This window comes from Dendropsophus ebraccatus, chromosome 12 (assembly GCF_027789765.1).
Source record: "Dendropsophus ebraccatus isolate aDenEbr1 chromosome 12, aDenEbr1.pat, whole genome shotgun sequence".
Lineage (NCBI taxonomy): Eukaryota > Metazoa > Chordata > Amphibia > Anura > Hylidae > Dendropsophus > Dendropsophus ebraccatus.
Genome location: NC_091465.1, coordinates 82396052 through 82419336, shown reverse-complemented (window position 1 = coordinate 82419336; position 23285 = coordinate 82396052). Strand labels below are relative to the sequence as shown.

The 23285-nt window shown below is 46.0% G+C and overlaps 1 protein-coding gene across 2 annotated transcripts in view; it reads right to left on the bottom strand.

The window, feature by feature from the left end:
• The window catches only part of LOC138769094 (uncharacterized), a 41362-nt gene that overhangs the window by 3225 nt on the left and 14852 nt on the right, over positions 1–23285 (bottom strand). For both annotated transcript variants that reach the window (XM_069947311.1, XM_069947312.1), the window contains exons 5-6: positions 4859–4981; positions 1851–2006 (exon numbers count right to left, since the gene is read on the bottom strand). In XM_069947311.1, coding sequence (XP_069803412.1) covers positions 1851–2006; positions 4859–4981 — 279 coding nt within the window. The remainder of the gene's footprint in view (positions 1–1850; positions 2007–4858; positions 4982–23285) is intronic.

The window sequence follows — 23285 nt, the reverse complement described above, 5'->3', positions numbered from 1 at the left end:
ATATACATTGATTGATATTTACCTCAACCATGAATCCTCTAATTCTCTCACACAAAGTGATACCAAATATGTGTACATTGTATAATGTATACCGTCACTATAGCACAAATCCTTCTCCAATTCTTAGCTTTATTCTCAGCCTGTGTATGTTATAACCGAGCACAGAAAAGCTTTAGCAGAAGCAGATAGGACCGGAGAAGCTACAATGATTATTTTAAGTTAGGGTGCCCCCAGATGTTTCGTGGCGTTTTTGCTTTTTTGAGACAAACTGAAGTAATTCCTTGGAACTCGATGGGAGAGAAATAACATGGTTTGCAGAAAAACCCACCAAACCCCCAGCATGCTGTATTTTGAAGAAAAACAAAACAAACAAACAAAACTGCTACACAGCAAAAAAAAAAAAAAGCCAGAGAGGAAGGAAAAACAGCACAGGAAGCTCTGGAGCACAGGAGAGAAGAGTGGGAGCGGGGAGAGCTAAGGTATCAGGTGTTTGGGCAATCATCAGCTGTCGGCCACGCATCACTATTACACGTAGCTATGCGGGGTCAGCGCCGACGATTTTAGGTTTAAACCTGAACCAACGATCAGACGATAATCATTTAAACAGCTAATCGTTGTTTCTATTATTACATGGAGCAATAATCAGCCCGATTCGGACAATTATCGATCCGTGTAATAGGGCCCTAAGTCAGGGTTCAGACACACTTTCCATCTACATAGTATAAGTCAGTGTTCAGACACACTTTCCATCTACATAGTATAAGTCAGTGTTCAGACACACATTCCGTTTACATAGTATAAGTCAGTGTTCAAACACACATTCCGTCTACATAGAATAAGTCTGTGTTCAGATACACATTCCGTCTACATAGTATAAGTCAGTGTTCAGACACATTGGCACATTGCAAACTCCATTGTAAAAGTCAGTATTCAGGTACACGTTCTATATGTTTATGTGTCTGAAACCTGTTTTACTATACTGCATTAGTTACACGTAATTGTCTGTGTGATTATTCATTCACAGGTGGGAGTTGATACTTCTTTTCCTAATAGTTTTTAATAGGGATGGTCCGAACCTGCCGAGGTTCGGGTTCATACGAACCTGGACTCTTGGCAATGATTTCCTCTGACTTAAACCTCCGTGGAAAGGGTGGATACAGCTGGAGGACCACCTGGAAAACTGGGATACAGCCATAGCCATAGGCTGTATCCCAGTTTTCCAGGCGGTCATCCCGCTGTATCCACCCTCTCCACGGAGGTTTAAGTCAGCGGGAATCATTGCCAAGAGTCCAAGTTCGTACGAACCCGAACCTCGGCATGTTCGGACCATCCCTAGTTTTTAACATGTGTTTTATTATTATTACTTTTTAATATGTCATGTGATCACTGTTACCATTCAGCACTAGAGGTTGTGAGCCAGGCGAGTGTCTCCGAAACACGTCAACCAGTCCGTCTGTCTGTTCCTCCGTATTACCCAGTGTGAAATAAACAAAGGATTGAAGTTTTCACTCCATTCAAGGTGCTAAGGGGTTATTTAGGCTTAAAAAAAGACGCCTCTTTCACTTCCTTCCAGAAACAGCATCTCTCTTGTCCTCAGTTTGGGTGGGGAGGTCTTTAAGCTCAGTTTCACTGAAGTGAATAGAGCTAAATTGTAATACCACAAACAACCTGAGGGGTGGCACTGTTTTTTTTCCCTAACCTTGAATGGGTTATCTAGATAGGTAACTAAAATGGCTGGGTCCTATAGCAAACTTTTTGATTACCCCCCTCCCCCCCCCCCTTCCCGGATGACCACTAAGCCGTGTAGGACCCATAAGCACTTTCCCTTGATACATTTCTGCACTAATTACCTATGGGCTTTTTGGGGGTACACAAATCTTCAGAACAGCATGTAGTCGCCATCCTCTCCGATATATCGTCACTTTCTGAGAATGTCCCACGAGCATAACATTCACTTGGTTGAGCACAGAATCTATCAAAATTCTGGAAGATCTGCCCGATTTCCCCTATGGAAAAAACATGAAAAATAAAATAATATTTTTAAGCATCTCAAAATTCACTGAAAAACATAAACCTTTGTCACATACTGATCGGGATGGCAATTGCTTGAGTCCCGATAGTTTTCCCTGACCGATGGTTTTACTTAAATCCATGCAATCTGATTGGTGATCTTCTAATAGAGTCTGCCTCAGACAGAATCTACGAGAAGAGCTCCCATAATACGATCAATGCAATGTAATGGCATAGCAGTTCCCCAGGGGGATGTAAAGTGTAGAAAAATAAAAATGTTTTTAAAAATATGCCAAGCGTCAATAAAAGTTTAAATCACCTCCCTTTCCCATTACACAAATAAAACAAGTAAAAATAAATATGTTATATACCATAGCATGCGTAATTGTCCGATCTATTAAAATATAACAATAGTGTTCCCGCACAGTGAACAATGTAAAAAAAATGAGGGGAAAAAAACCCACCAGGTATCTGGACAATATATAGTAACCTAGTTACATAGTTAATAAAGTTGAAAGAAGACAAGAGTCCATCAGGTTCAACCTAGGGAAACCCTACTGTGTAGATTGGTAAATTGGTGGTCATTTAAGCCATTTTGGGCTGGGTCATGAGGAGGTTAAAGAAGTTAACATTTAGAATGTTAATGTGTTTTCCCTGAGTCCTATTGGCAGCACAATATATGGGGTGTCTCCGCCCCTGTATACCGTATGGAAAAGGGAATATTTTTATGAGAAACAAAAAAAAAAGGCTCCACCCCCTCCAGTATAACTAGCCCCCACCAACATCCTCCCACTGAGTAAATTGTAAAGTATATGCATAGGGTGGGACTCTTGTGCTGCCAATAGGACTCACATTAACACATTAAAAAAACACATTAACATTCTAAATGTTAACTTCCCTATTGTCCATATTGGCAGCACAACAGATGGGGATCTGGCAAGGATAACCCCCTATAGGGAGGGCTCTATGCTGTTACTGAATTTAGGACAGCTCTGGCAAACATAGTTTGCCTAGAGAGTAAGGAATCAATCCTGTAATGTTTGACGAAGGTGAGTGGAGAGGACCATGTAGCCGAATTACATATCTGGTCCAATGGAACAGAGCTTCTTTCCGCCAAGGATGTGGAAACAGCCCTGGTTGAATGAGCCTTGGAGGCTTGCTTGCCAGCCTCCACATAGGATAGGTTAATACAGTCACATATCCAGCGTGAGATGGATGGTTTCGAGGCTTTTTTGCCCCTATTCCTCCCATGGTAGAGTATCAGCCAATTTTCTTCCTTCCTGAAGGAGGATGTCCTCTGTAGATAGATCTTCAAGGCCCGTACCAGTTCTAAAGTGGAAAAATCTTCTTCTCCCTCCGACGCCTCTGCGGCAAAGACTGGTAGTAAGATAGAGTGGTTTATATTTGTGAAAGAAGAGACCTTCGGACGGAAAATTGTCTGGTATCTAAGGATCACCTTATCCTCCAGAACGGTGGTATAAGGTTCGTTAGCTGCCAGCGCCTGCAGCTCTCCCACTATCTTGGCTCTATTTACAGCCAGAAAGAACACCATTTTGAACGTGAGAAACTTGATGTCTACAGATTCTAGAGGTTCAAAAGGCTGTTTACACAGTTGCTTTAAAACCCAAGTCAAGTCCCGGGGGCCACAGGTTTGGTAACTGTAGGCCTTAGTCGAGCTATTGCCCTAGTGAAGTACCTCTTTTTCCTGCAGTAGCCTTCTGTTTAGAAAAACGGATAATGCAGTGATCTGGACACCTAAGGAACTTGGTTTGAGCCCTTTGTCAAAGCCATCCTGCAAGAAATCTAGAATCTGTGCTGTAGTAGGCTGCATTGGATCCATCGTTCTTGAGGCAGCCCAGTTCTGGAAGACTTTAGTAATCCTATTATAGGAGCGATTAGTTGCCTCAGTGGGAGGATGTTGGTGGGGGCTACTTATACTAGAGGGGGTGAAACCTTGTTTTTTTTTGTTACTCATTAAAATATTCCCTTGTCCATATGGTACACAGGGGCGGGGACACCCCATCTGTTGTTCTGCCAATATGGACGATAGGGAAAATGTAATTTACTTACAATAAGGGGCAACACAGATTCTCTGCTGCCAACAGTGGCTGTGTTAGGAACTGCAGGGCTGCAGAAGCAGGTATAATATGTATAGACATTAGGGGAGGCTCAGTATCTGCATGTAGCAGCCCTGCATTGATGGTTTTACCTCACTGCTCGGTGCACCGATACTGCCGACTGCACATTCTTCTTAATGAATACTGAGGCCGCCAGTCGCTGCAGGGGGCAGACTCAGCATTCATTAAGGTGATAAGTAGCAGGCAGGTGTATTGGTGCACAGTTGGTTAAAATACTGCCACTCTCCCAAATGTCCTCCTTAACATATTGATATAATGCCTATTTATTAAGTATGTGCCTCAATGCAATGTCCCCTATAAGGATGCCCCAACCTGCTGACAGATTCCATTCAGACAAACAGTAAAGGTCCCCATCAGTGTTGGACTGGCCAACCAGAGAACCCTGCGGTGGGCCCTCAGCTTTAGATCCTGCACAATGACTGACATGTTGTTACTCACTGGTTCTATATTGGTGGGCCCCCAGGATGATTTTTTCCCCTGGTGGGCCCCAGATACCCCAGTCTGACACTGGTCCCCATTCACATTGGAGAAAAGAAGTCCAAATCCAAGTATAATGTATGGGGGTCTCGTGAGTCTCCCCAGAAAGATCCTGTTGAAGTAAAGGACCAGTTGCGTTAAATCCCAGCAGCCGGAGAGTTACTATTAGGAGGGGTCAACGGCTTATCCACCCCTTCCCACTCAGATGAATAGTAGATGATCCAACCTCTTACCTATAACAGAGATCCTGTAGCGGGAGGCGCACACATAGCCGGCAGGGCAGGAGGAAACGGTGGAAAACATTGTACAGGAATCTGAATCAAAGTCTGAGCAGGTAATACACTGCAAACCGTAACCTGAGAAAAGATACAAATAAGATATCAGCGAAAGAGCGAGGTTCTCTGTGCACATCAGAGGTGTAACCCGAAGCTCCCGAAACCTGACCCAACTGAGCCAGTTTCACTTTACACCATGCTTCATAAATCTCCCCAACTTCAGCTCCCATTACAGTCAATGGGACATTAAGAAATTGTTCCCAGCTTCCTGACCACCTTTATGGTGAAAATCCAGAGACCCCTTCTTTCTTCCCCACCTAAATATATGGGTATGCCGTGGACTATCTATAGATGTTACTTATGACAGACTCATCATAACGGGTCTTCTTCATATACAGAGCCCAACATTAGTGTCAGTAGACTTTACAGGTTTTCCAGGAAAAACTGTTGATAGTTGATTGACCCCTCGCACCCCCACTGATCAGCTGGATTCTGTGTGTTGGCAGCACCGCATTACTGCAGCCTCTGCTCCTATTCACTCCAATGAGAGCTGAGGCTGCAGTAATGTGGCATTGCCTCCATACTCAGTATAAAGTGATCTGCCTCCGGCTCCATTCTCAGTGCAGATGTATTAGGTCAAACTTACATAGATACATGCTAATAGAAATAATAATAATAATAATAATAATAATAATAATAATAATAATCATCAGTATTTAATAACATATTGGACCTTACCCGTCGCTGCTATAGCAGAGAGCAGCAGAACAATCTTCCAGGGACACATGGCTGCAGAAAGTGACTCTTATCCTGATAAAGTTTCGGTTTGAGTTCAGATTCTTTCAGTTTCTGAGAAGTGAAACTTACAGTACCTAAAGTTCCTACAACCAAAGTTCACCGTTCTTGGATGGAATCCAGAATACAGACAGCAGAATCCACGGCAGAGACACTCCCCTTTTACCAAGCCAAAAGATTTCACTGCTGTAGACCTGTATCTACCTGTACTCTGTATTCTCTGTACTCTGTATCTACATGTACGCTGTATCTACCTGTACTGTGTATTCTCTGTACTCTGTATCTACCTGCACTCTGTATTCTCTATACTCGGTATCTACCTGTACTCTGCATTCTCTGTACTCTGTATCTACCTGTACTCTGTATCTACTTGTACTCTGTATTCTCTGTACTCTGTATCTACCTGTACTCTGTATCTTCCTGTACTCTGTATTCTCTGTACTCTGTATATACTTGTACTCTGTATTCTCTGTACTCTGTATCTACCTGTACTCTGTATTCTCTGTACTCTGTATCTACCTGTACTCTGTATTCTCTGTACTATGTATCTACCTGTACTCTGTATCTACCTGTACCCTGTATTCTCTATACTCTGTATTAACCTGTACTCTGTATTCTCTGTAATCTGTATCTACCTGTACTCTGTATCTACCTGCACTCTGTATTCTCTGTACTCTGTATTCTCTGTACTCTGTATCTACCTGTACTCTGTATTCTCTGTAATCTGTATCTACCTGTACTCTGAATTCTATGTACTCTGTATCTACCTGTACTCTGTATCTACCTGTACCCTGTATTCTCTATACTCTGTATCTACCTGTACTCTGTATTCCCTGTACTCTGTATCTACCTGTACTCTGTATTCTCTGTACTCTGTATCTACCTGTACTCTGTATTCTTTATACTCTATATCAACATGTACTCTGTATTCTCTGTACTCTGTATTCTCTGTACTCTGTATCTACCTGTACTCTGTATTCTCTGTACTCTGTATCTACCTGTACTCTGTATTCTCTGTATTCTCTGTACTCTGTATCTACCTGTACTCTATATTCTCTGTACTCTGTATCTACCTGTACTCTGTATTCTCTATTCTCTGTATCTACGTGTACTCTGTATTCTCTATTCTCTGTATCTACCTGTACTTTGTATTCTATGTACTCTGTATTCTCTGTACTCTGTATCTACCTGTACTCTGTATTCTCTGTACTATGTATCTACCTGTACTCTGTATCTACCTGTACCCTGTATTCTCTATACTCTGTATTAACCTGTACTCTGTATTCTCTGTAATCTGTATCTACCTGTACTCTGTATCTACCTGCACTCTGTATTCTCTGTACTCTGTATTCTCTGTACTCTGTATCTACCTGTACTCTGTATTCTCTGTAATCTGTATCTACCTGTACTCTGTATCTACCTGTACTCTGAATTCTATGTACTCTGTATCTACCTGTACTCTGTATCTACCTGTACCCTGTATTCTCTATACTCTGTATCTACCTGTACTCTGTATTCCCTGTACTCTGTATCTACCTGTACTCTGTATTCTCTGTACTCTGTATCTACCTGTACTCTGTATTCTTTATACTCTATATCAACATGTACTCTGTATTCTCTGTACTCTGTATTCTCTGTACTCTGTATCTACCTGTACTCTGTATTCTCTGTACTCTGTATCTACCTGTACTCTGTATTCTCTGTACTCTGTATCTACCTGTACTCTGTATTCTCTGTATTCTCTGTACTCTGTATCTACCTGTACTCTATATTCTCTGTACTCTGTATCTACCTGTACTCTGTATTCTCTATTCTCTGTATCTACGTGTACTCTGTATTCTCTATTCTCTGTATCTACCTGTACTTTGTATTCTATGTACTCTGTATTCTCTGTACTCTGTATCTACCTGTACTCTGTATTCTCTGTACTCTGTATCTACCTGTACTCTGTATCTACCTGTACCCTGTATTCTCTATACTCTGTATCAACCTGTATTCTGTATTCTCTGTAATCTGTATCTACCTGTACTCTGTATCTACCTACCTGTACTCTGTATTCTCTTTATCTACCTGTACTCTGTATTCTCTGTACTCTGTATCTACCTGTACTCTGTTATGTCAGAAACATTATCTATTCTAAGCAGGAGTACTGTAGGACTGTCACTAATAGAGGGCTTTGCATTAGGTAGGGGTAAAGCTGGGAGAAGAGGGGGGTTGGCAGGACCCACATAAAAAGTGTATTGGTGCACAACTAAGAATAATATAGTAGATTCATGGATAATGGGATAGAAGATAAATACTAAAGGTAAGTATGTAAGACAGACAATTAAAATTTTTTTGGGGGAAAAGGCTAATGATTGACTCCTTTATAAATTCTGCCCCTGGGGGGAAGGGGATGGGACCTCAAGTTGAAATTTTGCAGCCAGCTGGCACCCGATTTGTACTGGTGAGTGGTAATACTTCAGCTGATGGAAATGAAATAAAAGTTTTTTTCTTTTACTTTTTTTCTTCTCATTACTGTATTATTTTTAAAAGTGCAAAGAATTTCCAATTAGGTCCATTTTTCGAGAAAAAAAATAGTTATTCATTTATTTATTTTTCTTGTGACTATATTAAAAAACTAAACTAAATAGGAGCTGATTAGGAATTCTTTGCACTTTTAAAGAAGGATACAATAATGAGAAAAAAAAATCAAAAATAAATAACTATATTTCATTTCAATCAGGGGAATCGAGCTAAAGAAAACAAACTGTTGCTGGTCTCTAGACAGGTAATTTACCCCTAGACCACAGTTCCAACACAGGAGATTCAACTATATCTGATTGCAGATTAGTCCTCTATTGGCAGAAATTGACTGACAGCTGAGCAAGCAGGAGGCCGGGAAGCATTGATTATTCATGAAGAAGAGAGAGGAGGAAGGAGTGGTGAGGGGGCTAGAGAGCGGCACAAACACTGAGCCACAACACATCTTTGACTCCGCTGTGTCTGATATGGGTGCTCAGCCCCATTTACGTTATTACTGGATAAATTCCATAACATGACAAGTTGTTTGAACCTTCAGCACCTATTAACATGCAACAGTTTTTTAAATCAGGATCACTTCATTATGTGTTTTACGAAGAACAAAGTAACAAAATTCTGGGCAGAGGTGGAGCGGGTCATCAACCTGGTCTGCGGCACCAACATCACCCTTACACTCCCGCTAATAGCACTAGCGCTGCCCACAAAAGCCTTTAGACCCTCCAAATCTTCCCTAGCCACACACATGCTAGCTGCTGCTAAATTACTGATACCACTCTCTTGGCTCAGCGCAGATCCTCCTGCGATTTCACGCTGGTTTGAAAAACTCAACCAAATTTATAGGCTAGAAGAATTGACCAGCTGGGTAGATGGCACACATGAATCTTTCCTAAAAATTTGGTTGCCATGGTTGACCTTCAGAAATAATCAGGTTGGCGCCGCGCCAGATGGGGAAACGCTTGGCACCCCAGGCCCATCGTCCTTAGATAACTGAGAAGGAGCCCTCACCCCCCCCCCCCCCCCACCCGTCTGCATCCTACTGCCTACTCTCCTTAGCGCCTAATTCCAACCCCTCTGGACACTGGATACAACAATTGGACTAGACGGTCACACAGGAAATAAAAGCCTCATAGAATGAGCCACCTGGACCTTCGTCGCTTTCGTTATATCTAGCAACAATTCTAGTAATATACTCAGGCCTGTATTTAGAGTTCCTGCTGCCCTAGGCACTTTGCATGCTGAGGCGCCCCCCCCCCCCCCCCCCCGGGGGGACGTCTTAGTTTGGGGACCGCTTCTGTCCAATGTCGGACTGGGGTACCTGGGGTCCACCAATATAGAACCAGTGAGAGACGACATGCTGACCTGCTCTGTATCTGTGACAAATCCCTACCATTTATACAGCTCACAGGGTATGCTGGGAGTTGTAGTCTCTGAGAGGGCAACCCTGTAATAATTCCCTGTGTGCAGAGGCTCCTGGTGGCTGCAATCTGTGGGTGACAACCATCAGCCCTGAAGGTCCAGCAATACATCTCTCTACACTGTACTACAACTCCCAGCATATGCTGAGGGCTGCAGACTGTCAGTAAATGCTGGGAGTTGTAGTGCCTGCAGCTGCCGTAGTTGGGTTCTAGGTGCAATATACACTGGAAGCTTTGTGCCATATAAGAATACATAGATCTGTGGGGGCTCAGTGTAGGGAAGTGACCCCAGAACAGCACTAATAGGGGATAGAACAAAAACATCTACCCCTATCAGTGCTGTTCTGGGGTGAATTCCCTACACTGAGCCCCCACAGATCTATGTATTCTTATATGCCACAAAGCCTCCAGTGTATAATGCACCTAGGACCCAACATGTTCTGACAGTCTGCAGCCCTCAGGATATGCTGGGAGTTGTAGTGCCTGCAGCTGTTGTAGTTGGGTCCTAGTTTAAAAGTTTGCACTAGTGTACTGTAGTGACCGCGGGGCTGTGTCAGTACACTACTGCAAACCATACACTGACCCATTTAGACACCAATGGTACACAGGTTCTGCACACTATAGGGCTATGTTCACACTACGTACGAATCCGTACGCATTTCGTACGGCGCCGTACATGTGCGGCTGAAACAACGGGCGTGCGAATATTCGATGTGCGGGCGGATGCGTACGCAATGTGTACGCAATGGGTACGCAATGCGAACGTACGCCCGTAGTCTACTTACGCTTCCCAAGCCCCCTACGAAGCGATCTGACAGCGGTCTTTTACTTGAAAATCTTCGCCTAGCCCCGGACACCCCACAGAACCTTTTGGATCGGCATAGAAGAGCGGAAAAATGAAGAAATCACCACTTCGTACGGATCCGCGCGATACGCTACGGGCGTAAGTTACAAGCCTTCCGGCCGGAAACTATGGTCTGGTTCATTTCTTACGGCGCCGTATACGATCCGGGCGTACATTCGTACGAAGTGTGAACTGTGCGGCCGGGACTGTATACTTTGCATTGTACGCTAACTACGTAAGTTTCCGGCCGCATATTCACGGAGTGCACTACGGCCAGAAGCTTACCTAGTGTGAACCTAGCCTAAAAGTGATTACAGTGCAGTTACTAATGACTCACAGGTAACGTCTTCTCGAATTGCCGTGGCTCACTTTTTGCTTTCTTCTTCATCTGGCGCGGCATCATGAAGACTTCTCCGACCAAAACCAGTGTGCAGGCGGGCAGCTGGAGTAACAGGGAGGGGGAGCAGCTAGGGGTGGCAGGGGCAGGAGGGCAGCTGGGGTTGACTGGGGCAGATGACTGAAGCAGCTAGGGTGATGGGGAGCAGCTGGGGGGGGCAGAGGGAGAATCTAAGGAGGCAGGGGTAACAGCTGTGGGGCAGAGGGAGTAGCTGAGGTGGCAGGGTGAGTAGATGGGGGGGCTGGAGGAGCAGCTGGGGTGAAAGGGGCAGGGGAGAAGATGGGGGCAGGGGGATCAGCTGGGGTGGCAGAGGGAGATTATGGGGGGCAGGGGGAGCAGCTGGGGGGGCAAGGGGAGAAGATGGGGGGCAGGGGAGAAGCTGAGGGGGCAGGGGGGGCAGCTGGGGGGTAGGGGGGAAGCTGGGTGGGCAGGGGGAGAAGCTGGGGGGAGCAGATGGGGGCAGGGGGAGAAGCTGGGGGGCAGGGAGAGCAGCTGAGGGGGAGCAGCTGGGGGGCGGCAGGGGAGAAGCTGGGGGGGCAGGGAGAGCAGCTTGGTGGGGGGGCAGGGAGAGCAGCTGGGGGGTGCAGGGGGAGAGGCTAGGGGGAAGGGGAGACGCTGGAGGGCCTGGGGGGCCTGGGGGGCAGGGGAGAAGCTAGGGGGGCAGGGGAGAAGCTGGGGGGGCATATGGGGGCAGGGGGAGAAGCTGGGGGGGCAGGAAGGGCAGCTAAGGGGTGCAGGGGGAGAGGCTGGGGGGAAGAGGGAGCAGCCAGGGACCATCCGGGAGGCAAGGCAGGCCGGGCAGGTCCCCCCTCCCCAATGCAGCTTCGGGTCGGGGGGGGGGGGGAGACGCAGGCTGTGCAGGTCCCCCCTCCCCAACGCAGCTTCGGGTCTACTCCCCCCCCCCCCCCCCCACACACACACCCTCTGGACTAGGCACCCGCGGTCCGGTGCCTATGGCGGCAGGGGGGAGGGGTCGAAAATATTTTTTTTATATAAAAAAAATATATTTTGCTCCCTGCAGGTGCCGCCACGGACCACGGGTGCCTAGTGGCAAATACGGCCCTGAATATACTATGTTATTGATAATAATATTGTTGTCGCTAATGCATCTCAGCCACTGCTCTACCTGAAGCTGTATGCCTACCCTTTCCCTCCCCCCCACCACCACCCCCATCCCCATTCGTGCCTGTCACTCCAGCTCTCCCTGATAGGTGACAAGGCACCAAGTTTAGTTTTCACTGTTCATTTTGTAATTTACTGTATTGTTTTCTTAAATCATTGAATAAAAACAGATTTGACAAAAAAAAAAAAAAAAACAAAGTAACAAAATACAAGAATCCTGTGATTTATTGTAGGTACAATGTTTTTATTTTTATTTTCATGAATCTGCTCATCGGTTGCGGGCTGCCGTTAGGAAGAAAGCGAATAACACCCCCAAGATCTTTCCTGTCTTAAAAATTGCATTTATTATACTGGATTAGAATCAGGATAAATGAGATTATAGTTATTATAGATGACAATGCTGTTGATGCAGCTGATGTTGCATATGGAGGTTTAGTAGCCGGAGCGCAGGAATATGTTGTTTCAGTAAGGACGTTATCCCTCGTGGAATTCTGATTTCTTAAATAGCAGTATCCTTGGGAGGCGCATCCCTGATCTGTATCAACTGCAGTCACAGAACCTATGGAAATAAATGAAAGATAAATGGATTCCATTGTTACATTAACCCCTAGACGACCTAGGACGTTCAGGTCCTAGGAAGCGATCGGGGATTCCGATCGCTGTGTCGGACTGCCGGAGGTCTCTTACCTTCCTCCATGCGATCCAATCGACACTGCTTATTGAGTCCAGCATAGCATTGAACAGAGTATGGCTAGGTTCACACTGCGTTTTCAGCATCCGTTTAACAGGTCTGTTTTTTTTACGGTCAAAAAAAGTACTGTCAACAGTACTTTTCTGTGCGTCAAAAAAAAAAACGCATCCGTTTTGAAACATTTTTTTTTTATAATGGAAGTCAATGGAAAAACGGATGCACACAAATGCATCCGTTTTTTGCAATGCGTTTTTTGCAAAAAAACTGATCCGTTAAACGGATGCTGAAAACGCAGTGTGAACCTAGCCTATGCAATCTAATGATTGCAGGTAAAAGTACCCCAGGGGGACTTAAAATGTGTAAAAAAAGGATATGCTTTTAAAAATGCCCCAAAGCCCCTCCCCCAATATAAATTAAAATCACCCCCCTATCTCATTATATAAATAAAAGATATAAAAATAAATAAATAAATGAACATATTATATAATGTAGCGTGCGTAATTGCTTGATCTATTAAAATATAACAATCGCCATATCACGTATGGCGAACGGTGTAAACGAAAAGCAGGGGAAAAAGTGCCAGGATTAGTTTTTTTTTTGTTACATTATATATAAAAAAAATTATAAAAAGTGATCAAAATGTCCGATCCACACAAATATGGTATTAATAAAAACTAGAGATCATGGTGCAAAAAATGACACCCCATACAGCCCCGTAGGTGAAAAACTAAAACTGTTCTAAGCGTCACAATAGGCCCATTTTATTAATGATTAATTAAAAAAAAAAAAAGGATTTAATTAAAAAAAAAAAATAATAATGTAGTTGTGTTCGGACTGACCTATAGAATAATGGTATCATGTCGCTTTTACCATATAGTGCAATTCGTAGACAAATTGGTTGCTGTGGGCAGTTTGCACCAGGTGTATATTTACACCCTTTCACAAATCTCCCCCCATAACTTTTATTTTTCCATTTACAGAGCTATAGAGGAGTTTTTTTTTTTTTTTCTTTTTGCAAAACCTTTTGTATTTTGTAACATTTTACTATAAATAATATACAATATAAGTGAAAAAGAGAAAATAATATTTGAGGTGAAATTAAAAAATAAAAAAGTATGGGGCAGGGCTATTTTTTTCCGATGTGACCAAAAAATTGTAATTTGGGGGTATGGCATATTTTTTTATACTTTTTTTTTTTAAATATTTTCAGTTCTTTTCAAACTGTTAATTGTAAGGGATTATGAAATGTTGTATAATAATAGCTAGAATAATTCAGCACGTGGAGAAACCAATTATGTTTATTTTTTCATTTAAATGTTTTGGCTATGTTCACACTACGTAAGCTTCCGGACGTAGCGCGCTCCGTGAATATGCGGCCAGAAACTTACGTAGTTAGAGTACAATGCAAAGTATACGATCCCGGCCGCACAGTTCACACTTCGTACGAATGTACGCCGGGATCGTATACGGCGCCGTAAGAAATGAACAAGACCACTGTTTCTGTCCCGAAGGCTTATAACTTACGCCGGCAGCGTATCCCGCGGCTCCGTACGAAGTGGTGATTTCTTCATTTTTCCGCTCTTCTATGTCGATCCAAAAGGTTCTGTGGGGTGTCCGGGGCTAGGCGAAGATTTGCAAGTAAAAGACCGCTGTCAGATCGCTTCGTAGGGCGCTCGGGAAGCGTAAGTATACTGCGGGCGTACGTTCGCAATGCGTACGCATTGCGTACACACTGCGTACGCATCTGCCCGCACATCGAATATTCGCATGGCCGCTGTTTCAGCCTCACATGTATGGCGCCGTACGAAATGCGTACAGATGCGTACGTAGTGTGAACATAGCCTAAATTTGTAAAAACATATTTTTTTTTACATTGCATTGATCAGTTAAATTGCCACTCTGCTAGTACAGCCTTACTTATGCTACGTTTACACGAAGCGATTATCAGGCGAATTTTCGCTATAACGATCGAATTCGAACGATAATCGTATGTGTAAAGGCGGCGAACGATAGAAAAATCGTTCATTTTGATCTTTTAACATGTTCTTAAATCGTCGTTCGTCGTTCGCAAAAAGCTTGCCGATCATTCCGTGTAAACAGTCGTCGCGCAAAAGTCCGGCCGCCCGCCGCCCAAAGTACGGCCCCCCGCTCATCCGCAGCCCGGCCCTCCGTCCATCCACAGCCCCCTGCGCCGGCTCGATCGCCACCCCCGCCGCCCTGATCGCCACCCCCGCCGTCGCTCTGATCGCCACCCCCGCCGCCGCCACTCCAATGGCCCCATCCCCCCGCCGCCCGCTCCAATCTCCCCCGCCGCCGCGGCCAAGAGCATACGTTACCTGCTCCGCGAAGCAGGTCTTCGAAATCCCCGGCTCCCCTCTTCAGTGCATTGATTGACTGAAGAGGTGAGCCGGGAATTTCAAACGGCTCCTCTTCAGCCAATCAGTGCTGCCAGGCATTGATTGGCTGAAGAGGGGAGAAGGGAAATTCAAACGGCTCCTCTTCAGCCAATCAGTGCTCTGAAGAGGGGAGCCGGGGATTTCGAAGACATGCTACGCGGAGCAGGTAACGTATGTTCGTGGCCGGTGCGGGGGGGGGGGATGGGGGCGATCGGAGCGAAGGCGGGGGGAGGGGCGATCGGGTCGGCGCAGGGGGCTGTTGTTGAACGTGGGTCCTGGCTGCGGATGAGCGGGGGGCCGGGCTGCGGGCGCACGATCGCAAAACGATTTTTCTGGACGATATATCGTACCGTCTAACCGCTGATCGTTATGAAAAATAATCGGTACTCCGACATCGTTAATCATGCGATCGGGCCTATTATCGTCCCGTGTAAACTTAGCATTAGAGTCCATTTACACAGAAAGATTATCTGCCAAAGATTTAAAGCCAAAGCCAGGAATTGATTTGAAAAGAGAAAAAAATCGCAGGCTTTCCTTTATTACCTGATCTCTGTATATAGTCTGTTTCTGGCTTTGGCTTCAAATCTTTGGCAAATAATCTGTCAGATAATCTTTCTGTGTAAATGGATCCTTAGGTTGGGTTAAAAGAGCTATTTAGGTAGGCACAGACTCCTTCTGTAAGTCATGGTCACTGATCCAATCACACTGCTGGGGTGCTGGTCAGTATTTGGCAGGTGCTGCACACATCATTTTGCTTTTTAAATGCCATGATCCCTATTGATTGGGGCATTTAAAGGGTTGTATGAGTGATGTCAGTTTGAGTGTTGATTTTGGTCATCAAAGAAGTCGTGCCATGAAGCAAAGTTGGTAATATTAGATGTGTACCACATAAAAACATATAAGTAGTGATGAGCGAATACTGTTCGATCGAATAGTAAGGTATTCGATAGTATCGAATATTATCCAATAGTACGCCGAATATTCGATAAATATTCGATAAGCGTTCAAATTCCCCTTCCTTTTCCCTGAGGTGTCATTGTGGACTTGGTGACCTCCAAGTGGTCGAATAGATGTTTTTCAATAATCAAATACTTGTTCCTATAGACTTTCGAAACGTTCGAATATCCGGGAGATATTCATATGAATATCGAATATTCGAATATTTCACTATTTGCTCATCACTACATATAAGTAAAGGAGACCAAATGTGCTGTTTTTAGTATAGTAACTTACATCCCTGCACTGTTTTTCTCCCTCATTGATTTAATCACTACCCAGTTTCCTCTCTAAACCGTGACCATGCTGTTGCCATGCAATAGTGCACACTATTTCCCACAATGCCCCTTGCTGGTAAGTGAATGTTCCCCAAGTAAAAGCTTTTAACTGTAAGCTCTCCTAAAAATCACTTATATTTAAAGGCATTGCACTGACAGAGTGAGGGGCCATTTGCTGTCCACCCCAGGGCCGTTTCTAGGGGCGGGCGAGCCGGGCCACCGCACGGGGCGCCAACAGCTAGGGGGCGCCAGGCGGCGCCCGACAGTACCCGGCCCGCAGCCCCCGCATCATTAGGACTGGCCCGAGGATCTGGAATCTAAGTTCCAGATCCCCTGGCCAGAGCGACCTTTAACTGTGCGTACAGCAGGCACAGCTAAAGGGAACAGCAGCCGGGGCAGAGACAGAGGGGCTTCCTGTGCAGGCGGCTGTGTATGACAGGTGGCTGCCTGCACCGGAAGCCAGAAGAGGACGGAGGGACCAGAGGAGCTGGAGGCAGCAGGAGAGGTGAGTAGCTGGTGGGGGATCCTGTACAGAAGGAGCCCCGATATGTCCCGATAAGCCTGCCGCCCCCCCCAGCTATAAGCCCCGCCCCCCGATGATAAGCCCCGCCCCGGCGCCAGAGCTGACAGGTCACCCAGCTCTCCCCTAATCCTGTATGTCAGTGTATAATGGAGGTCACCCAGCTCTCCCCTAATCCTGTATGGCAGTGTATAATGGCGGTCACCCAGCTCTCCCCTATTTCTGTATGTCAGTGTATAATGGAGATCACCCAGCTTTCCCAGCATCCTGTATGGCAGTGTATAATGGAGGTCACCCAGCTCTCCCCTATTTCTGTATGTCAGTGTATAATGGAGGTCACCCAGCTCTCCCCTAATCCTGTATGTCAGTATAATGGAGGTCACCCAGCTCTCCCCTAATCCTGTATGTCAGTGCATAATGGAGGTCACCCAGCTTTCCCAGCATCCTGTATGTCAGTGTATAATGGAGGTCACCCAGCTCTCCCCTATTTCTGTATGTCAGTGTATAATGGAGATCACCCAACTTTCCCAGCATCCTGTATGTAAGTGTATAATGGAGGTCACCCAGCTCTCCCCTATTCCTGTATGTCAGTGTATAATGGAGATCACCCAGCTCTCCCCTATTCCTGTATGTCAGTGTATTATGGAGATCACCCAGCTTTCACAGCATCCTGTATGTCAGTGTATAATGGAGGTCACCCAGCTCTCCCCTATTTCTGTATGTCAGTGTATAATGGAGATCACCCAGCTTTCCCAGCATTGTGTATGTAAGTGTATAATGGAGGTCACCCAGCTCTCCCCTATTCCTGTATGTCAGTGTATAATGGAGATCACCCAGCTCTCCCCTATTCCTGTATGTCAGTGTATAATGGAGATCACCCAGCTCTCCCCTATTCCTGTATGTCAGTGTATAATGGAGGTCACGCAGCTCTCCCCTAATCCTGTATGTCAGTATAATGGAGGTCACCCAGCTCTCCCCTAATCCTGTATGTCAGTGTATAATGGAGGTCACCCAGCTCTCCCCTAATCCTATATGTCACTATATCAGTGTATAATGGAGGTCACCCAGCTCTCCCCTAATCATGTATGTCAGTATAATGGAGGTCACCCAGCTCTCCCCTAATCCTGTATGTCAGTGTATAATGGAGGTCACCCAGCTCTCCCCTAATCCTGAATGTCAGTATAATGGAGGTCACCCAGCTCTCCCCTAATCCTGTATGTCAGTATAATGGAGGTCACCCAGCTCTCCCCTAATCCTGTATGTCAGTGTATAATGGAGGTCACCCAGCTCTCCCCTAATCCTGAATGTCAGTATAATGGAGGTCACCCAGCTCTCCCCTAATCCTGTATGTCAGTGTATCAGTGTATAATGGAGGTCACCCAGCTCTCCCCTAATCCTGTATGTCAGTGTATAATGGAGGTCACCCAGCTCTCCCCTAATCCTGTATGTCAGTGTATAATGGAGGTCACCCAGTTCTCCCCTAATCCTGTATGTCAGTGTATAATGGAGGTCACCCAGCTCTCCCCTAATCCTGTATGGCAGTGTATAATGGAGGTCACCCAGCTCTCCCCTAATCCTGTATGTCACTATATCAGTGTATAATGGAGGTCACCCAGCTCTCCCCTAATCCTGTATGGCAGTGTATAATAGAGGTCACCCAGCTCTCCCCTAATCCTGTATGTCAGTGTATAATGGAGGTCACCCAGCTCTCCCCTAATCCTGTATGTCAGTGTATAATGGAGGTCACCCAGCTCTCCCCTAATCCTGTATGTCAGTGCATAATGGAGGTCACCCAGCTCTCCCCTAATCCTGAATGTCAGTATAATGGAGGTCACCCAGCTCTCCCCTAATCCTGTATGGCAGTGTATAATGGAGGTCACCCAGCTCTCCCCTAATCCTGTATGTCACTATATCAGTGTATAATGGAGGTCACCCAGCTCTCTCCTAATCCTGGATGGCAGTGTATAATGGAGGTCACACAGCTCTCCCCTAATCCTGTATGTCAGTGTATAATGGAGGTCACCCAGCTCTCCCCTAATCCTGTATGTCAGTGTATAATGGAGGTCACGCAGCTCTCCCCTAATCCTGTATGTCAGTGTATAATGGAGATCACCCAGCTTTCCCAGCATCCTGTATGGCAGTGTATAATGGAGGTCACCCAGCTCTCCCCAATTTCTGTATGGCAGTGTATAATGGAGGTCACCCAGCTCTCCCCTAATCCTGTATGTCAGTGTATAATGGAGGTCACCCAGCTCTCCCCTAATCCTGTATGTCAGTGTATAATGGAGGTCACCCAGCTCTCCCCTAATCCTGTATGTCAGTGTATAATGGAGGTCACCCAGCTCTCCCCTAATCCTGTATGTCAGTGTATAATGGAGGTCACCCAGCTCTCCCCTAATCCTGTATGTCAGTGTATAATGGAGATCACCCAGCTTTCCCAGCATCCTGTATGGCAGTGTATAATGGAGGTCACCCAGCTCTCCCCTATTTCTGTATGGCAGTGTATAATGGAGGTCACCCAGCTCTCCCCTAATCCTGTATGTCAGTGTAATGGAGGTCACCCAGCTCTCCCCTAATCCTGTATGTCACTATATCAGTGTATAATGGAGGTCACCCAGCTCTCCCCTAATCCTGTATGTCAGTGTATAATGGAGGTCACCCAGCTTTCCCAGCTTCCTGTATGTCAGTGTATAATGGAGGTCACCCAGCTCTCCCCTAATCCTGTATGTCACTATATCAGTGTATAATGGAGGTCACCCAGCTCTCCCCTAATCCTGTATGTCAGTGTATAATGGAGGTCACCCAGCTCTCCCCTAATCCTGTATGTCAGTGTATAATGGAGGTCACCCAGCTCTCCCCTAATCCTGAATGTCAGTATAATGGAGGTCACCCAGCTCTCCCCTAATCCTGCATGTCAGTGTATAATGGAGGTCACCCAGCTCTCCCCTAATCCTGAATGTCAGTATAATGGAGGTCACCCAGCTCTCCCCTATTCCTGTATGTCAGTGTATAATGGAGGTCACCCAGCTCTCCCCTAATCCTGTATGTCAGTATAATGGAGGTCACCCAGCTCTCCCCTAATCCTGTATGTCAGTGTATAATGGAGGTCACCCAGCTCTCCCCTAATCCTGTATGTCAGTGTATAATGGAGGTCACCCAGCTCTACCCTAATCCTGTATGTCAGTGTATAATGGAGGTCACCCAGCTCTCCCCTAATCCTGTATGTCAGTGTATAATGGAGGTCACCCAGCTCTCCCCTAATCCTGCATGTCAGTGTATAATGGAGGTCACCCAGCTCTCCCCTAATCCTGAATGTCAGTATAATGGAGGTCACCCAGCTCTCCCCTAATCCTGTATGTCAGTGTATAATGGAGGTCACCCAGCTCTCCCCTAATCCTGTATGTCAGTGTATAATGGAGGTCACCCAGCTCTCCCCTAATCCTGTATGTCAGTGTATAATGGAGGTCACCCAGCTCTCCCCTAATCCTGAATGTCAGTATAATGGAGGTCACCCAGCTCTCCCCTAATCCTGTATGTCAGTGCATAATGGAGGTCACCCAGCTCTCCCCTAATCCTGTATGTCAGTGTATAATGGAGGTCACCCAGCTCTCCCCTAATCCTGTATGTCAGTGTATAATGGCGGTCACCCAGCTCTCCCCTAATCCTGTATGTCAGTGTATAATGGAGGTCACCCAGCTCTGCCCTAATCCTGAATGTCAGTGTAATGGCGGTCACCCAGCTCTCCCCTATTTCTGTATGTCAGTGTATAATGGAGATCACCCAGCTTTCCCAGCATCCTGTATGGCAGTGTATAATGGAGGTCACCCAGCTCTCCCCTAATCCTGTATGTCAGTGTATAATGGAGGTCACCCAGCTCTCCCCTAATCCTGTATGTCAGTGTATAATGGAGGTCACCCAGCTCTCCCTAATCCTGTATGTCAGTGTATAATGGAGGTCACCCAGCTCTCCCCTAATCCTGTATGTCAGTGTATAATGGAGGTCACCCAGCTCTCCCCTAATCCTGTATGTCAGTGTATAATGGAGGTCACCCAGCTCTCCCCTAATCCTGTATGTCAGTGTATAATGGAGGTCACCCAGCTCTCCCCTATTCCTGTATGTCAGTGTATAATGGAGGTCACCCAGCTCTCCCCTAATCCTGTATGTCAGTGTATAATGGAGGTTACCCAGCTCTCCCCTAATCCTGTATGTCAGTGTATAATGGAGGTCACCCAGCTCTCCCCTAATCCTGTATGTCAGTGTATAATGGAGGTCACCCAGCTCTCCTATAATCCTGTATGTCAGTATAATGGAGGTCACCCAGTTCTCCCCTAATCCTGTATGTCAGTATAATGGAGGTCACCCAGCTCTCCCCTAATCCTGTATGTCAGTGTATAATGGAGGTCACCCAGCTCTCCCCTAATCCTGTATGTCAGTGTAATGGAGGTCACCCAGCTTTCCCAGTATCCTGTATGTCAGTGTATAATGGAGGTCACCCAGCTCTCCCCTATTCCTGTATGTCAGTGTATAATGGAGATCACCCAGCTCTCCCCTATTCCTGTATGTCAGTGTATAATGGAGATCACCCAGCTTTCCCAGCATCCTGTATGTCAGTGTATAATGGAGGTCACCCAGCTCTCCCCTAATCCTGTATGTCACTATATCAGTGTATAATGGAGGTCACCCAGGTCTCCCCTAATCCTGTATGTCAGTGTATAATGGAGGTCACCCAGCTCTCCCCTAATCCTGTATGTCAGTGTATAATGGAGGTCACCCAGCTCTCCCCTAATCCTCAATGTCAGTATAATGGAGGTCACCCAGCTCTCCCCTAATCCTGTATGTCAGTGTATAATGGAGGTCACCCAGCTCTCCCCTAATCCTGTATGGCAGTGTATAATGGAGGTCACCCAGCTCTCCCCTAATCCTGTATGTCAGTGTATAATGGAGGTCACCCAGCTCTCCCCTAATCCTGTATGTCAGTGTATAATGGAGGTCACCCAGCTCTCCCCTAATCCTGTATGTCAGTGTATAATGGAGGTCACCCAGCTCTCCCCTAATCCTGAATGTCAGTATAATGGAGGTCACCCAGCTCCCCCCTAATCCTGTATGTCACTATATCAGTGTATAATGGAGGTCACCCAGCTCTCCCCTAATCCTGTATGGCAGTGTATAATGGAGGTCACACAGCTCTCCCCTAATCCTGTATGTCAGTGTATAATGGAGGTCACCCAGCTCTCCCCTAATCCTGTATGTCAGTGTATAATGGAGGTCACCCAGCTCTCCCCTAATCCTGTATGTCAGTGTATAATGGAGGTCACCCCAGCTCTCCCCTAATCCTGTATGTCAGTGTATAATGGAGGTCACCCAGCTCTCCCTAATCCTGAATGTCAGTATAATGGAGGTCACCCAGCTCTCCCCTCAGGTGTAATAATGGAGGTCACCCAGCTCTCCCCTAATCCTGTATGTCAGTGTATAATGGAGGTCACCCAGCTCTCCCCTAATCCTGTATGCCAGTGTATAATGGAGGTCACCCAGCTCTCCCCTAATCCTGTATGTCAGTGTATAATGGAGGTCACCCAGCTCTCCCCTAATCCTGTATGTCACTATATCAGTGTATAATGGAGGTCACCCAGCTCTCCCAGCATCCTGTATGTCAGTTTAATGGAGGTCATCCAACTCTCCCAGCATCCTGTATGTCAGTGTAATGGAGGTCATCCAGCATCCTGTATGGCAGTGTATAATGGAGGTCACCCAGCTCTGCCCTAATCCTGAATGTCAGTGTATAATGGAGGTCACCCAGCTCTCCCCTAATCCTGTATGTCAGTGTATAATGGAGGTCACCCAGCTCTCCCCTAATCCTGTATGTCAGTGTATAATGGAGGTCACCCAGCTCTCCCCTAATCCTGTATGTCAGTGTATAATGGAGGTCACCCAGCTCTCCCCTAATCCTGTATGTCAGTGTATAATGGAGGTCACCCAGCTCTCCCCTAATCCTGAATGTCAGTATAATGGAGGTCACCCAGCTTTCCCCTAATCCTGTATGTCAGTGTATAATGGAGGTCACCCAGCTCTCCCCTAATCCTGTATGTCAGTGTATAATGGAGGTCACCCAGCTCTCCGCTATTCCTGTATGTCAGTGTATAATGGAGATCACCTAGCTTTCCCAGCATCCTGTATGGCAGTGTATAATGGAGGTCACCCAGCTCTCCCCTAATCCTGTATGGCAGTGTATAATGGAGGTCACCCAGCTCTCCCCTAATCCTGTATGTCAGTGTATAATGGAGGTCACCCAGCTCTCCCCTAATCCTGTATGTCAGTGTATAATGGAGGTCACCCAGCTCTCCCCTAATCCTGAATGTCAGTATAATGGAGGTCACCCAGCTCTCCCCTAATCCTGTATGTCAGTGTATA